At 39.2% G+C, this 17045-nt stretch overlaps 1 protein-coding gene across 1 annotated transcript in view; it reads right to left on the bottom strand.

Moving 5' to 3' along the window:
* The window catches only part of EPB41L1 (erythrocyte membrane protein band 4.1 like 1), a 64181-nt gene that overhangs the window by 18082 nt on the left and 29054 nt on the right, over nt 1-17045 (bottom strand). The window contains 7 exon segments of the mRNA XM_072403730.1: nt 2252-2410; nt 6207-6239; nt 8423-8562; nt 11774-11949; nt 13092-13189; nt 13666-13818; nt 14336-14423. Of these exon segments, the coding sequence (XP_072259831.1) occupies nt 2252-2410; nt 6207-6239; nt 8423-8562; nt 11774-11949; nt 13092-13189; nt 13666-13818; nt 14336-14423 (847 nt within the window).

Genomic DNA, 17045 nt, shown 5'->3' with positions numbered 1-17045 from the left:
TAGCTTGTGATGTGTATGAAATTAAAAATATAATGGATAAATGTGATTTAATATCTGGTGTTAAACTGAAGAGATGAGGTCTGATACAATCAGCCAATCCAAGGATGAAGGCAAACGGAGAGCATCCCTGGAGAGGAAAGATCTGAGCTGCAGACATCATTAAGCTTGGTAGATGCTAACAGGAGCTGGAAATTATCAGGCACGGTATCTTAAGAATAAAGCAGGATGAGATGAATGCATAAAAAAAAAAAAAAAATACATTTTCACTGCTTCGGTCCAATGAGGACACAAGGATAGGCTGCTCAGACCTTCACAAGAGTTTTAGCCCCCAGGTAATCTCTTTGATAAATCTTTGGGGAGACTTAGAGAAACAGAAATCTGATCAAGCCAAATTAAGATGTTCTAGACAAAACCTTCAGAAAAAGAGTCTCTCTGGGGTTCATGATTAATGAAGCATTTGCTAATATTCCTATCTTGAAAGATAACTACAGCAGTTATTTTAGCATTTTGGACATTTTTAATGAAGAATAAGCTGCATCTTATAATGTTTAAAGAAACAAATTACATTTTGGAGTAGTAAACAGCAGCACCGCCATGTTACACATCAAATCTCAGGGCATATTAATACACCACCAACAGGTATTATATTCAGTAGACAATCCTGACCGCCAGACCCTCCAGGGAAGCTTCAGAGATAGGCTGCATCTATGAAAGCTACCAGCATTTTAAAGGGACCTCAACTGTGCAAACTGTGCTCACAAAAGGAAAGCAGAGAGCAAAGACTAGTCACTGGTATTGCTTGTAGGCTCCTTGCATCTAATTTTTCCACAATCCTCACTTGCCATGCCTTGTTTTGCATTGTGTTTCTGTGAGGTGGTGGTATTTTTGTAAAAGAGCAGGGATTTGCTTCCTCACGTTAGGGTCCCCTACTATGGTTCTGATTACTGTTGACCTAAAGACTGATGGTGTCCTGATTAAAAGACTAAATGAAGAAGAATCAGGAAAATCATAGCACTGCAACTTTTTCTGCAGCAAAGAGCCCAGAAGTGACATCACCAACTCTCACTCCAAATGGTAAGGCAACACAGGTGTATATGAACTAAGGCTGCATACATACACTCAATGATTGTCCCTGGAAAAAATCTTTCAAGATCATTTCTAGCAACAAAGTAGTGACAGATGAACAAACGTGCGCGATTCTGTTCTATGGAAAGGGGAAGGGGGAGACAGAGTGTGTGGCACTTTGTCGACGGTTCCTCATGGATCCTTCAGGACGAATCCATGCGTCGTTGGGCCACCTCAATACACGTCAGATTCTCACCTGAGATGAACTAGACCATTCGTTCACCCATCGGGCGAGAGTCATCTGACGTGTGTACAAAGCCTTACTCTGCAAATACAGGGCTATGAGGTTACAGCTCAGGAGTGCCTAGGCACAACAAATGCACTGCTTTTTAAGAGAAATTCAAACCAAAAGGTACATTGTTTCAGACTTCTGCAGAGGCACAATGAACATTTTTACATGATCTTTATAAAATAGTTTAGTTCAGTTCAGGTTGACGACAGTTTTTTATGTATAGATTACCCAGAAAAGTCAGTTCATGTTGCAGACTGCATTAACTGCATGTCATGTGGTAAGCCGTGTCTACAACATTCACTTTGAAAATGCTTCAGGGTATGGAACAGGGAGGGGTTTTTTTTCTACTGAGGATCATTTTCTTCCTTCTCTGACACTACCGATACTACATGTAATGAAATTAAAATAGTTAAGCTGACAGTATAAGTGAAATGCAGACATCTGGATATGTCTAACATATCCTTAGCTGTCTTCTCATGCCCCAAAATCCAGGCCAATAAATGTGTATGAAAATCCAATCACTAAAATATACAAACTACTATGGTCGTATAATAAAGACATTTTGAATATCCTAAAATCTGTAGCTAGGTTATTCTGCCATGAAAATGCCACAAAGGTACCTAGTGTTAGAGAATGACAACATTCCACCAATGTCATCTCCAATGGATCAACACCTTGCAAATTAAGAACAGAAATTTCCTGTCACTAACAGAATTTAAAACAGTCCAAATTTTAATACCAATTTTTGGTGCTGATAGACTTTTGTAGCTCTTTAAAACCTTTGGTTATCCTTTTGTTCACTGCTATGGTTATTCATTTCTTTTCTCCCCTCACTGGCTAGTAGTAACAAAAAGTTGTAATAGATGGAACACTAGGATGGACAAGTAGGCGTACCTCTGGTTTGGGGGATGAAGAGGTAGGTGAAGATGGCAGCCTCTTCTCTCGTCCACGTTCTCTGTGAACTAGCTTGCTGTTGGGCTGTTTCAAGGTTCTTTTCAACTCATTAATACTGGCTTGGTGCTTCAGTAGGACATCTTCGGACTTGTCCAAGAACTAAAAAGGGATATGAGAAACAAAAGTCAATGGCCGAGCTTCAACCCCTTCACTCTACCACATGAACCATACCTCTCTGGCAGTGAAGGGGTTCCTGTAGTTCTGAAACCTGGGGTTTGAAAATGAATAAGCTAGGTGCAGGGTTCTGGAAGGCCTGGCATACAGGTGTAACAGCAGGCTCTTTAAAGTGGACCAGTACTCTATATTAAAGTATGGTAAAAACCCTGCATAAGGGCAGACACCACACAAAACCTGTTTTCTTTTATTAGCCACAAAAGGATATTTTTTCAACCTCTCTGATAAAGTTTCATTTTATTACTAGGACTTTCTCTTACTTACTTACATACTAAGCCCTTGTAACCTGCCATTCCATTATCCATTCATTCAATGGTTGGACAAAGAACTGGCAGTTGTTTGAACTTACCCAAAGTCATTACTAGTCATAGCTCAGTAACAAAGTAAAACTAGATCAGAGAGAAGCACATCTTCGTGTGTCTGTTCTTTAGCAGGACATTCAATTTTAAAAATCTAAACCAGAGTACAGGTTCATTTTAAGGTGTATGGGAAAGTACGTGCAGATAGATAGGAAAGGTGGGAAACGAGGAGTCTAGGTGGCAGGGAAAGAGTTGTTAGGGATTTGTATGAGAACATGCTGGGGTGTGCAGGTAGTCATGAAGGGTATGTGTAGATCAGACTAAAATTTATCTAAGGTTTTGGATAAAGTAAAGAACCGTGTTTTACCCAAGTTGGCACATACGTGCATTATGTGCCAATTTTAGTTTCATTTTGTGTCCCATAGACACAATATAAGATGAAAGAAAACTATACAGTGAGGGAAATGCCCTGTTACTTATCAGTGGAACATGTGTCCCTATTGGAAGATTTCCCCTATATTTGTGGTCTGTTTCTATACTTACAGTCCTGAGTAAAAATAAAAGAGTAGTTACCAGTAGGGACACAAACAGCAAAAACACTCTGATGTTGGTTTTGTTTTTTTCCTACTAAATCCAAAACTCAAAAAAAAAAACTTTGGTTTATTTAAAGTGAATACATATATATATAAACTTTTTGTTTGCAGAACATATTAGGCTTTCTAATTTGAAAGCTCAGCTCTACCTATAACCAATTTTTACTTATTAATATGTCTCTCTCTATTAGGAGGATCTGATTGTTCTTTATTCACTTCAGCAGACATAGAAATGCCTTCCCCTTGCTATTGTTTTAAAGACTTTCTCACAAATTCTATACTGCAGGTAGAAGAAGGAAAAAAAACTGCTTTGTAAATAATATTATCCATGTGACTTTACTGTGCTTGATCAGGCTGTTGAAGTCCCCTCTATAAATGTGGAGACTTTTAGTTTTCTATTAAAGACCTGTATGCATTTAGTATGTTTTTCCCCATGATACGCAACCTTTTGAAAGGTCTGGCCATTAAAAATTTCCACCGGTGTGACCAAAGTTTTTAATGACCAATCCTCTGATCTTGAGATGTAAGAGGCCAAGCCGTATACATATATGAATTGCACTTTGTGTAAACTATGGACACAACTTGGCTCTAGGTATGTCTATGCTATGTTGTGTGTAGTAGTGTTGACTTTACCATTACATGCATGCAGACACAGCTGCATTGCACAAATCCCCCTATGCCAGCCAGCATTAACAATGCGGCATACTTCAAGAATCTGAGCTAGCATAAATTAATATAATCATGCCATATGCTACAGCACTGTTGTTTCTTAAACATAACACATTTTCTGTATGTATTGCCTAATTAAATAATTCTAATTAGGTCACTATGCTACCCATAACCGATATATCAGTTTTTAGGTGTTTGCTGAATCACATTCTCTTTCCGTATTGCAGAATATCTAAGGGACTTCAGTGTAAAGAAATCCTCTCCAGAACTCCCAGTTACACCCAATTCCTTTGGTTGCAGGGCCAAATCATTGCATCCACCAAATTCTCATTAAAGTACATGATCAATTTAAATTCCAAATCCCTTTGTACTGTGCTGGAGCTGTACATCTGTCCAGACGAAGCTGAAGGCCTCTCATGATAGACCAACTATAGTTTTAATAGAATATTACTGCATTGTTGGATTTACTAGCTTGTTAGACCATGTTTTATTACTGCATTTCATATGCAAATTCGTAGTGGTCTTGTTGTTACGGAATGTGATCACCAAACTTTCTAGACATATATATGATGGGTTTCATTTACAGAAGATAAAATTGGTTTTCAGCCACAATGCTTGGTTTTGTTTGCAACCATCTTTTTGTACTCAAGCTGTTACAGGGCTCCACTAGAGGGAGCTGTTTGGAGACCAGAGATCTGCCCTGTATAGAGCTGAAAAAAGCAAACTGTCTTCTGGTAGCAGATAGTTAGCATAGTGTGTTCCAGGAGACTGCAGGAATTAATGATAGAAATTGAACTTCTTTTTCAGAAGGTAATGCATCCTATGAACATTTTTCCAGAGGCTGCTATGACAACTACAAATCTCTAGTTTTAAGGAAAATGCAGTTCTACTTTAATCCTTAGAATAATCTCAGCTGGCTTTTTACACATTCATAAAGTTATAAATAGTAAAACTTACTTATAATATTATTAACATAAAGTTGGTCTCATTACCATATACATAAAAAAACTTCTAAGAGACATAAATTGTCACTGGGTGATTCAGCTCATTAGTATCTGTACGTGACAATATCTAGAAAACATACATTGGTTGTCCTTGCTAACCTACTAGCAGCCTAGCTTAGAGTTACTAGCTTGGAATTTAATAACTATGGAAATTGTTGAAAAATATTGAAAGCTAAAAAATATTTTTAGAAGGGAGAGAAACATTTACAGATTACATAAATCTTTCATAACTGGTTTCCTTTAAAGAAACATGTCTCATTAGTCCAAGGCAGTGTTTCTCAACTTTTTAACATGGGGGAATCCCTTGAAATAACTAATGGGTCTTAGGGAACTGTTATAATTATTGTATCCACAACTCACTGTACATTAGTGGGATGAATGTCTTCTACATTGCTGGTCAGTAAGAAAAATGTCACCTTTACAGACCATCGATGTCAGGTAAACTGACCTGAGAGGCACAAGTTGCTCAAAGAACCCCTAGCAACCTTTGAAGGAACTCTAGGGTTCCACAAAACCCTGGTTGAGAAACACTGTTCTGAGGTTAGTCTAATTCTCAACCAGGATGGAACCCTGGGGTTCTTCTTGTGTTAGAGTTTCTTTGAACTTTGGTTGATTCACAACCCATCTGATGGTGCCAGCAGAGTTCCAGGTTCAACATCATTTGGCAGAGCAAGTCTGTCTAGATGGGTTACATTTTGACAGTAGTTGTAGTTTTTTTTTCCTCATTATCACTGTAATGGGCCGTCATCTTTCCATCAACCCTCAATAAAAATAATTTTATCAGTGGTTCCCGGTGACCTAAAATGTTGAGAAAGGCTGGTCTTAGACATGGAAAAACCTCAATTTCAGTCCATATCCCTTGATCAATATGAATGTGGTCATTATGGTCATTTTAGCCAAGTGTCATACTTGCTTTCATTTACCTGAATCATTAGAAGGAGCCTCTAGATGAACTTACATGTGTGGTTGGGTGGAGGGGTAACAGGTGAAAAGAATATAGGATAGCTTATAGGACAGGGTTATGGCTTCCATGAAGAAAAGAGGTTGATACTGAGGTAGAATCAGTAGGTACAGGGGGACTAGCTGGATGCTGGGTTAAAGGACAGGTTGATGGGAGCCAGGATAGGTAAATGGATGTTTGGTTATAAGTGGGTACCTCCTTGTGCCGGGGCGTGCTCTCTTGCTCCGACTGGTAGCAATAGGCAAGAAACAGAAGCAAGCGAGTGAGTGTGAGGAACACAACTGTACACACAGACACATATGGCTACATGGAATTGTGGATCAGTGCCCATGGCACAGATATGTTTAACCGTGGACAAAATATGAAGCATGACAAACAGACATGGTGGTACACAATAATAAATGTCACAAAGACTACAAGATCTATGGAGAAAGCCAAATAATTAGCAACAAACATTTATTAAACATGCAGACAGAAGACAAACACACTTGCAGACATCCTGTAAATTACAAAAACTGACTAGGCTTCAGTAGAGCCACCGAGTCTGTCTTTGGCACTGGCACAAGTGGAAACTTGCACACTGACACTACCGCTGGGGTTAATTAAATGCTTTATTGCACAAAACTTTGCAGTAAACTTTTAGATGCAATCTGCTAAATACATTCTGGATACATTTAAAGTGTTGAATATTAATATCCTATGTTTTTCTTTCCTGGGACATTTGTTTTCTGTTTGGAAGCAGTGATCACATTGCAGAGGTCTGATACACCACCAATCAAATCTCATTCTCCCCTTTGATTGGGGAGCTCTGATTTTGACTCTGTAGGGGGCATGATGGTGGTAGAGAACACTTGTCACATACAGAAAGCATAGAACGTTCTTTCACACTCCTTTTCAATGACAGATTGAAAGATGCATGAATGAGCGCTGTACATACAGCGCTGTTCTGCTTTATGGAGAGGGGAGGGGGAGGAGCGAGCGGGATCCGCCAGGACGGATCCATGAATAATGTTGGAAAAGTGCTGTACACACGTCAGATTCCTCTCTGATACCAGCCCTGAAGTGATAATCAGACGAGAATCATCTGACGAGTGTACGTAGCCTAGGACTTTGCACACCGATTGTTTGATGCACCTAGATGGTAGTTTGTTAATTTAAACAATTGAAAGTTCAATCGGACTTCTAGTAATGTAGCCATGCATACATTGAGGATCACTGACTGATTACTGTTCTGACCTGGCACTGTTGTCTGGAAACATATTTTAAGGTTTCAAGCATATGATATGATCATAAGGTCAGCTTGGCATTGCTATAATGCCAGCCAAAACAGATAATAACAGATTGCCCAGGGCCAGCCAAACAGATAATAAATGATTAGAAACAGGATGACAAAGTAATGCTGTCCTATCTTTACTAGCTAAAGAGCAATCTGGTTTGAATAGCCATTGATTAAAGGGGAATAATTCAGGGATGGAAAATGAATTTAAATCTCAGGACCCAATCATTAAGTCTTAGGAGTCAGCAGACATTTTTAGGGTCCCTTCACACTAGTGCTTTGTGGAAACTTCAATTTATGGCAGAGCTTGACACACAATGCAGTATGTTGTTAGTCATTAATATGGGAGTTCAACAGCAGGACGCACTTGCATACTTGTGAATCATCTGCAGTGTGCTTCTGCATACAAAAATGTACAAGTTTGATTTAAAGTGCAGGTACATTGGCAGCCCATTCAAAATAACTGGGTGGATTAACACAACTCACAGTAAGTTCCCAGCATTACCACATATTCATTATCACAATGCACTAGGTGTGAATGGGATCTCTTTGGTGCCCCAGAAGCATACGCATCATTTGATAACAATAGAAAAGGCATTAAACATGTTTTTGTAAATCTGATAAATGCCAGGCCTGAGCAAGCCATTAGTCACTATACCTTTTGTGGAGTGATTTCTTTTTGTGTTCTTAACATGGCGAGTTCATTTAGAAATAATTGACCTTTATTTTTAAAGCAGTACTTCATGATAATTTGCAAACTTTTGAGCAAATATAAAATACTGTCAGGGGATCTTTAATTTGGTGACACATGAGCAGATCCATCCATCTGAAACGCCTAAAAAATACTGATGACTGTAGATATAGTCATCAGTGATGACCAAATTTGACAGATCCAAACTATACGTATTTAATAAAAGCATCCAGTAAATGAACTCACACAGATAAGGTCCTTGTATGTATTTTTTGGCTTTGATGGATTTGGCCTTCACATTGGCAAATCTCAGCTGATGTAAACCCATCTTTCCCAGCAAGCATTTGATCCCTGTATAGATGCCGTCACACCTTTACAAGTGACAAACAAATACAGGTATACACATAGATGCATGACTTAAATTTGTGTGGAGAAGTGATTTACTTTCAGCTCTTTGATTTTGGTTGGAGTGGTCACTTCCTCATCTTCTTCTCCTTCTCCTTCTCCTTCTCCTGCAGTTGTCTTGTGATTCTTCTCTGGGCTGGATTCATGATTTTCATTCAGAGCAGCCTGTTTAGAAATTCCTTTAAAGAGCAGTGAGTGGGTGTATATGAATATGAGGCAAAATGATATAAATAAGATATGATAATATTACAGATATGTCAGAACTGGATCTCAAAGCTGTTATTTTTCCTAAGGGTTTTTTATACAAAGCACAATTCTTTAGTTAAATATACAACAACTTATAATATTATACCTGATAAGTAAATTAAACAGCAGAAAGAAAGTAAACTCTTTATAGCCCATAGTAACCAATCATATTGCAGAATGCAGATTGGTATACTTGGGGACACTACAAGAGATTTATTTTCCAGCTTCCAGGCCATTAGTACAACTTGACCAACTTACTTCATATAGAGGGACTCAAGTCCGACCCCTGATATCACTAAGGGTTGCACATGATGTTCAGTGAATGTAATGCTACAGAAAACTGTGAGAGGAAGCAGGCAAACAGGAGATGGCCTAAGGCCCACAAACTTTCCAGAGTTCTTGGAGACTGTTGATAAGCTCCAGGAAAAAGTAAAGGACTGAAGATGTGTTAAATGAGACTGCTAGGGACACTGCTATTACAGACCATTTCAAGTCAAGCTTCTAGTGCCACATTTAATATTTCTTTTCCTGAGATCTATTAAAACATCCAAAGTTTGGGCACCAGGGCCTTCATAAAAAGATGTTCTTTATTGCCCAATGTGGAATCCCTTACTGTGTTTTAAATATGTAGCTCATGTAAAGCTTTGACTTTTAAGTGCTAGGGTTTTAGCACGATTCCTACCAGGGAAACAGTATGATGTAGAAACGTTGTTTTCTAAAGTTTGTAAGAGTTTCCTCCCACAATCCAAAAATACTGCCAGTTGCATTGGCATCTTCCCAAACTTGACCACAGAGTAAGCTTGTCTGTGATAGTAAAACTGGACTAAAAGGCCAAGGATAGGATAGAACAGCTGACACTGTCAAGTCAATTTTTGAAAATATATATATAATATCTTATCTAAAGCTATTAATGCAGCTTTGCTAACAAGATATATTACCCAGTGCACATTTCACTGCTTCCCCACTGCAGGAGTAACCTTGGGTAAGCTTGAACGTCAGATAATGTCAGAGCTTGGGTTGATAATACCATTGGTTCTTCCCATGTGGCTGTGTTTGGAATAGGGGATGGGCTGCCTAACCATGAGGACTGTCACAAGTAATAAGTAAATGAGTGGGGTCACATGTCCCTGGCTACACAGTACTGGAAAGTTACAAAGTACTATATTGGGGGTAGGTTATCGGCAGACCTTGTCACTTTGTCCTAAACAGGCAGTGAAGTTCCACTTGTAAAAATCCATGATCAGGCAAGTCATAATTGCAAAAAGGGATAGGCCACGTCAATTCTGCAATAATCCCTCTTACGTGCCTGATCTCTCTGGGTATCTGGCAAAGCTGAGCTGTGCATATGTAGCTCTGCTTTGGTTGCCAGCATACCCGGCTTCCCATGTGCGTGCTGGAAATGAATAACATGGGAGTTATGTCATCCCAGGCCTGGCCAATCAAGATGGCCAAAAATCGTCTTCAGAAACAGGAGAAGGAAGATGGCAGCAAAGGAACGGGCACAGATACATAAATCCAGCTGGTTGTGATGTGTGAAAGGAAACTTGTACTCAGAGACACATAAAGGCTGTAACTAATATTCTACATCCGGAAATATTAGTTGTCTGGCTGTCGCTGCCTCCCATCCTTTTTTTTTTTATGTAACCCAGAACAAACAAAACCCAAAGGAAAATCTCAGCTCTTTTTCTGCATACTTGTTCAAGGTCATTAAAGCCAATGAATCAGCATAATTGCCCAGAAACTGGTATTTTCCATAGAGGAGGTCAGCAGTTGTAGTTCCCAATAGCTCCTTAGTACATGTTTCCCTAAAGCACGTACAGAATGTCTGTTCAGGAGAACAAGGGACTGCAATTCTGGCGAGATGCTAAAAACCACATTAATTTCAGCAACATACATTGAGAAATGAATTGACCCATTTGCTAAAGGCTTCTGTGTATTGAGCTGTTTAGATCAATACCCTCTTTCTGCTGAGGTGTCAGGGAATGTTCTGTGGGTGCCAGGAACACATGCCAAGTTCATAATTTTGGAGTTCATTTGTTCTGGGCCTAAGGAGTTACAAAGTTTCTCAGATGGAAATGAAATATCAATTTTCGCCAACAGATGAAAGCATTGAGTGAACTACTAAATGAAAATCTGTGCTAAAGTCCAATTGTTATTTGCAGAATAAGCCCGTGCAACAAAATAGGATCAATAGAACAGCCTGTGTTATGTAATTTCTTCCGACTTTCTGCTTCCTGCATTACCAAACACTTTCAAGGCAGATCTGATTGTTGACGGTGTGAAACTTTTTAGTACTGACATACTGTACTTTTAAACCATTGTGCTTTCTAAATGTTTTCTAGCATCACCAGTAGGGATCACCAGGAATGCATTCTGGTGAAAATTTTCTCAAACTTCTGATGGGTCCGTGAAATTTCAGCGAACCAATTTCGCGGACCCATCAGAAGTTCCAGGAAATCATTGTCTGCGATCCTGAGGTTAATTACCTCTAGTGCACCGGGATCGCAGTGGATTCTCAGGGCTGCATTCGTTCATGCAGCCCTGGGAATCTTGTGTGTGATCCCCGACACTAGAGGTTAAATGGTGACAAGTCTCCCCATTCAAAACCTCTGGTGCTGTCTGATTGGCTGAGGAAAGCTTTCCTCAGCCAATCAGAGAGCGCTAGAGGTTTTGAATGGGGAGACTTATCCTTATTTAACCTCTAGTGCCAGGGATCGCACACTGAGCTGATTAATGAATGCAGCCGTGGCTGCATTAATTGATCAGCACAGTCTGCCTTTTTTTTTAAATTTGTAATTAAAATTTGATTTTGATCGGATTTACACCAGCCGTTCTAGCTTACAGTTTCGGTAAGCGAGAACGGCCGAATTTGCCGCGAGATTGGGTTTTAAAAACTTCCCTAATGACCAGGGGTTTTTTTCCTGTAGGAAGTACAGCATGGTTGGAAGAAGAATAGAACTACTGGGCAGATAGGCTTCGCTCCCTGTTTTTTCCTAAGGGTTTAAATCTCAATGTACAATAGAATATTTAACATGAACTCCATAACCTCTTTCAGCCTAAAAAAAGGAAATCTATCTTTAGGCTGGCCGGAAAATACATTTAGTTGATTTGATAATATTGCTTAAATCTACATGGTTTGCGTACCCCCTTCGGCACTCTGAGATAGTGTGTAACGCTTGCTGGCGGATCTCTTGAAGTTAGGAGCCGGCCGGTCTATGAGAGCACTCGCTTGCTGGGTCTGCGCCTGCGTACGTCCACTGTATCGGAATTTGGAGCCCATCACTAGGAAGCCCTTGGGGGCAGGATCTGGGGAGACCAGCCTGAGAAAGGAATAGAACTGGTTAATGTTCTCTATGTGTGAGCAGCATTGTACACACATATCAGTATTATTTTAATTAAGGCACAGACCACTGCAGTGTCGATGTGTGTTGATATATTCTTGTTTGACCTCAGACATGATTTATGCAATACAGATCTCATATTTTGAGTCGGGAACACGCTGGCATTACACAAGACAGCTACGTCTCAGTAAACACAGAAAAAAGTTTCCAAATGACACCATCTGAATTGTCTATAGAAGGAATGTGAAATGTAACAACTGTTTAAGGTGACGGGTAATAAGGGCAGTCTCTGTGTAAACAGAAATTTAACTTTTCTTCCAGGTTCCCCTACCATTGCAACCGACACACACACACACTCTTATAGATTGTGTCATAAAGTTCCTCACTTTATTTAATGGTGCTTATGATTATTCTTTAAGCCAAAGCTTGTTCTTAAAAGTGAACCTGAATGCTACAAAAAAACCTTTTGATTCTGAAAAAAATCTTGTGAGCTGACGCTGGGACTTTCTGTACCATGTGACATCGGTTAGCAGTGGTTCCACTTTACTCTCTGTATAGAACACTTAGAACCAAAGCTATGGTTTGGAGAAATGGAGAGAGGGAAGTGTTCTGCTCTAAATCATTATTGTCCGAGACAGACAACACTATCCCTTCATATATACAGTACAGCAAATGAGCAGTATTACTCTAGGACAGGGCAGATGTATGCACAATGACCAAGTGTAAAAAAAACCTGAAAAACTAAAACTAATTTTGTCACCACATCTAGGAACTTATTTTAAACACAAGTCAGCAATTGAAGCACCATCGATAGTATTGTCCCCAGCTATACCTGTGCAGCTTTACAGGTGATGCAATGTTTCCCATATTCTCTTTTATTGAGTGTTACAAGTTACAGCTGTGAATACAGTATTAGGTTTTGAAGTATTCTTTCTTTGCAAAGAAGTAGGCGCAGCCCTCAGTAATCATAATCCAGCCCACGGTAGACATTAAGTGGCCCTCTTGAATGCTTAATTTTCATAATTCAGCTTACTGTGACTTTGACACTTCATCTAGTATTATGTTACTAGTAAAACAAGAAACCTGCGTAGAATGATGCCAGTGAAATTCTCTAAACTCACCTGAAGAATGTGTGATGTTCTATGCAAACCTTCCAGAGGCGTTTTGCTGCTCGATGATTGGGTAGTTTGAACCCGATAGTGCTCTCAAACTGCTCATACTGAAACAGAAAAAAAGGGGCTGATTTATCAAAGCTCTCCAAGGCTGGAGAGGATACACTTTCATCAGTGAAGCTGGGTGATCAAGCAAACCTGGAACCGATCTAGTCCAGGATTCAAAACATTTGCTACCAAATAGCAAATGACTTTGAGGAAATCCATTCCAAGTTTTCTGGAATCACCCAGCTTCACTAATGAAAGTGTATCCTTTCCAACGTGTGGTGCTGTTTAGAGACTTTGCACAAAGTTTGTTAAAGGTTCCATCATACTCAGGCTGTTTTATGAAAACTAAAGTAAATTTAAAAGTAGGTGTTCATCTTAAGCAACTATTCATAGCATTCTTTCAGCTTCCAACCAACACAAGGCAAAAACAGGTGGTTTCTGGTTGGAAAACAAGCTCTCATTTCTTTCCTCCAGTAATTGTTCAACATCTTCACTAACCACATAATTAAACAATTTCTCTTCCTGCACCACTCACTTCGCCCGGTCGAATCTTGATATAGAAGTTGCTTCTCTTGTAAGAAATCTTCAAGATTTTGGGCCAGGCAAATCTGTTTATTCTCAGGCGGTCTCTGTAGATTAGGAGCCCATTGGCACAGACTCCCAGCATTATATCTATACCTTCAGAGTCCTGTGAAGAAATAAGGTTATCAGTGGGAGGAACAAGCAGGAACACGGATAACAGACATATATGGATAAATGGATTCAGACATGTCTCCTGGCCTGGATTTGCATTATTTGCTGCAAACCCTTTCCAAAGCCACAGTTGCGAAGTTCAAACCCCACAGAAGCTTTGTAAAAAATGGAAAAAAATCGAGAACAAAAAGAACAACCTGTGTGTTAATAAGGATCTCTAGAAAAGACGCTTTGTACTGTCAAAAAATATGAAAATACCACTAAACCGATCTTATTACTTCCTCTTACCAAGAGGTTTGCTGCTTAAACTCCCTGAAAACCTGGGTCTTCTTGGTAATGGGCTCAATGATTCCTTCCTCTACCTTCCACAGTAGTACTTTGAGCCAAAGAAGACATTTACCAGACACACACATAGGCAGATAAAGCTACATGCTAGTTTTTATTTTTTAGGTGAAACTTGAGATTGTTTTATACCTTGAGGGTTGGCTACATCAAAAGAAAGAAAAAAATACCTTGGCGTGGTGCAGGTCCACTCCATACATTGATAGTTTTTTGGCATTCTCTAGAAAATGTATTTCTGCTTCAGCCGGTGTCATCCCCCTGTTTTGAAAAACAAAAAAAAGCAAACACAGAAGTTTTAGGCTTCAGCCAAGGTCAATGCAACATAAACATTACACCTTGTACAATATACAACACTCTATAATATAGAGTGCTATCTGTGTAATGTGTTAGCTATCCTAATGCCATTATGGGCATATGTACCAAACAGCTGAACAAATATATAATCAGTAAATCCTAGAAATTAACATTTTGCTTTTATGGTGTTTGCTGGTGAGTTACAGCTGGAAGATGTCCAATACTTTCTAATCTTCTGCTCCCCAACTGGACTGTCCCTGGCCCTTCACTACATTCATTGGATTTTAATTCTTTCAATCGTAAAGGCCCATTATCACACATTGGTGTCACCTAGGGTGGTTTGGATGCAAACACAGCCTGTTTAGGAATTCCTGCTCCTCTGGACTGACATCCACCTATCAAAGTATTTTGATATATACATAAATCCTCCCAAGAAGAGTCTAGATAAGAGAACTTAGTGCTGTGATGTTTTCAGAAAGCAAAATACAACACTTTCCACTAGCCGTGATTTGCCTGCATTGCAGAGAGGAGCACAAATTCCCTAAAATAGGGTATAAACAGGATATGAGATCAGATTTTTTTTTCAGCGTTGAAAAAGAGGGAGAGAGAAATTAGGTAACATATAGGCCGAATAAACTTTAGTTTTATTGTTACATTATATCTGTCATTGACTATAGAAAGAGACTTGTATTTAAAGGGCTCAAACATTAAAGTCATGTTTCTAGAATCCTCAATATTCCATCTTTGTTTGCATTTATTTTACATTATAAAGGTTGCAAAAAGAAAGCAGGAACACCTACAGGTGGTCAAAAACAGAATAATGGTCAACTTTACCCAGTCTCAGTTATTCAAAACCCAACTGCGCATTAGCAACAACCTGTAATGGTTTGCAAAGACTTATTTATAATGTAGGGTTAGAAAACCTGTGCCTGTAAAATCATTTATTAGGTGTAAATATGCTCATAAAAAAGCTGAAGTGCTTATAATTTGTTCGGCCTAGTTCCTCCATTCTAATGTTTCTAATTGAATAAGGAAAGCATCTCTGTTTTTATTACATACCATATTATAAACTCATTGATGTAATTTTTTTTATATTTGTGCTTCTATATGCAATGCAGAGAGTTCAAAGCTGGTAGGAAAGGCTGCCAAAATGATCTACATAGCTTCTTAAACAGGGCCCACACAGGATGCTGATCTTCCATTATTTTAATGAGTGAAAGGGGCAGATCAGGGATAGTCACACTGAAAAAAATCATTAGATGATGCTAGATGTCCTTAAGCAAGGAAACAAGGAGGGTTCTGTTATGCTGAAGCTTCTAATGCATACTGTGAGAATCTTGTAGTTTGAAGTGAAATCAAGTGAAAGTAAGCAATTTCAGTACAGGAAAGGGTCCTTGTACAACTGTGCAAGAGAATTTTAGTATACTTTGCTGTTCCACCCAGTGACTAAATCAAGGAATCTAGACACTTTTATATTACAAAACACAAGTTCATGGCTTCACCCAAACTTCTTTGTATTCCTGAGCACCAACTCTCTTCTTGACCCTCTCCAGTCTGGTTTTAGAGTTGCCCACTCCACTGAAACAGCCCTTACTAAAGTGGCCAATGACCTCATCAGAGCTAAGTACCAAGGCAACTTTTCCCTGCTCCTTCTCCTTTATCTTTCCTCTGCTTTTGACACTGTTGATCACCCCCTTCTAATACAAATCATGCACTCCATTGGTATCAGTGACACTCTTCTCTCTTGGTTTGCTTCCTATCTGTCTGACTGCTCCTTTCAAGTTTCTTTCAATGGTAACTCCTCCTCACCCACTCTCCTAATAATAATAATTCCTTCCCATATGATTAGTTAGCTGCAGGGCTGCTGGTACAAACAGTTCAAGAAACTGCAAGAGCTACCTGCGGATTCATTTTTTAAAGTTTGGAGTTACCATATTGCATCGTGTGACCCAAACTTTAAGCAGGTAATAAACCACTAAGCCAAACTATATTATTGTGCACAGTTTTATCTCCCTTTTTATTTAAAAAAAAAAAATGATGTCCAGGCCCTGTATTTCCCAGTGCTGCTCTTATGTGAATCATCCCTCCAGAATAATGGAAGATGTAGCATCTGTTCAAGGCACAGCTGCACAGGCATGTGTTGGTGCAGACCATTCCCTATGTGTCCCTGCACTTGTTTATATGACATACACAAAAGCATATTTGCAGGACTCTACCATGAATGCTCTTGGGACAGCAGACGTCTCATATCAGCTGTCATGCTTAGCATAAATGTGAATCTTATCATTGGACAATAAGGGATGTGGCAGCAGTAAAAAGAGCAAAAAATAAATAAATAAGGGTGCCCTGATTATGGCTTACTATACCCAAGTAGCCAAAGATTGATAACATTTACAGACATAGCCTCCAATACAATTTATGGCTGTATTGTTTGTAAAGCCCAAACATTACCCCCTATTAGATTATGCATGCCACTGTCATGCCACTGCAGAGATTTACTTCCACTTCCTGTCCTGGAGAGGCAACATGAAACGAGAGAATATTACTCTGAAACAGAATTTCCAGCTTCCAGATTTGTCACAGAAA

The sequence above is a fragment of the Pyxicephalus adspersus genome, chromosome 3 (genome assembly GCF_032062135.1).
Source record: "Pyxicephalus adspersus chromosome 3, UCB_Pads_2.0, whole genome shotgun sequence".
NCBI classification, from domain to species: domain Eukaryota; kingdom Metazoa; phylum Chordata; class Amphibia; order Anura; family Pyxicephalidae; genus Pyxicephalus; species Pyxicephalus adspersus.
The sequence above is the reverse complement of the archived record's forward strand: the minus strand, read 5'-3'. Positions and strand labels throughout refer to the sequence as shown.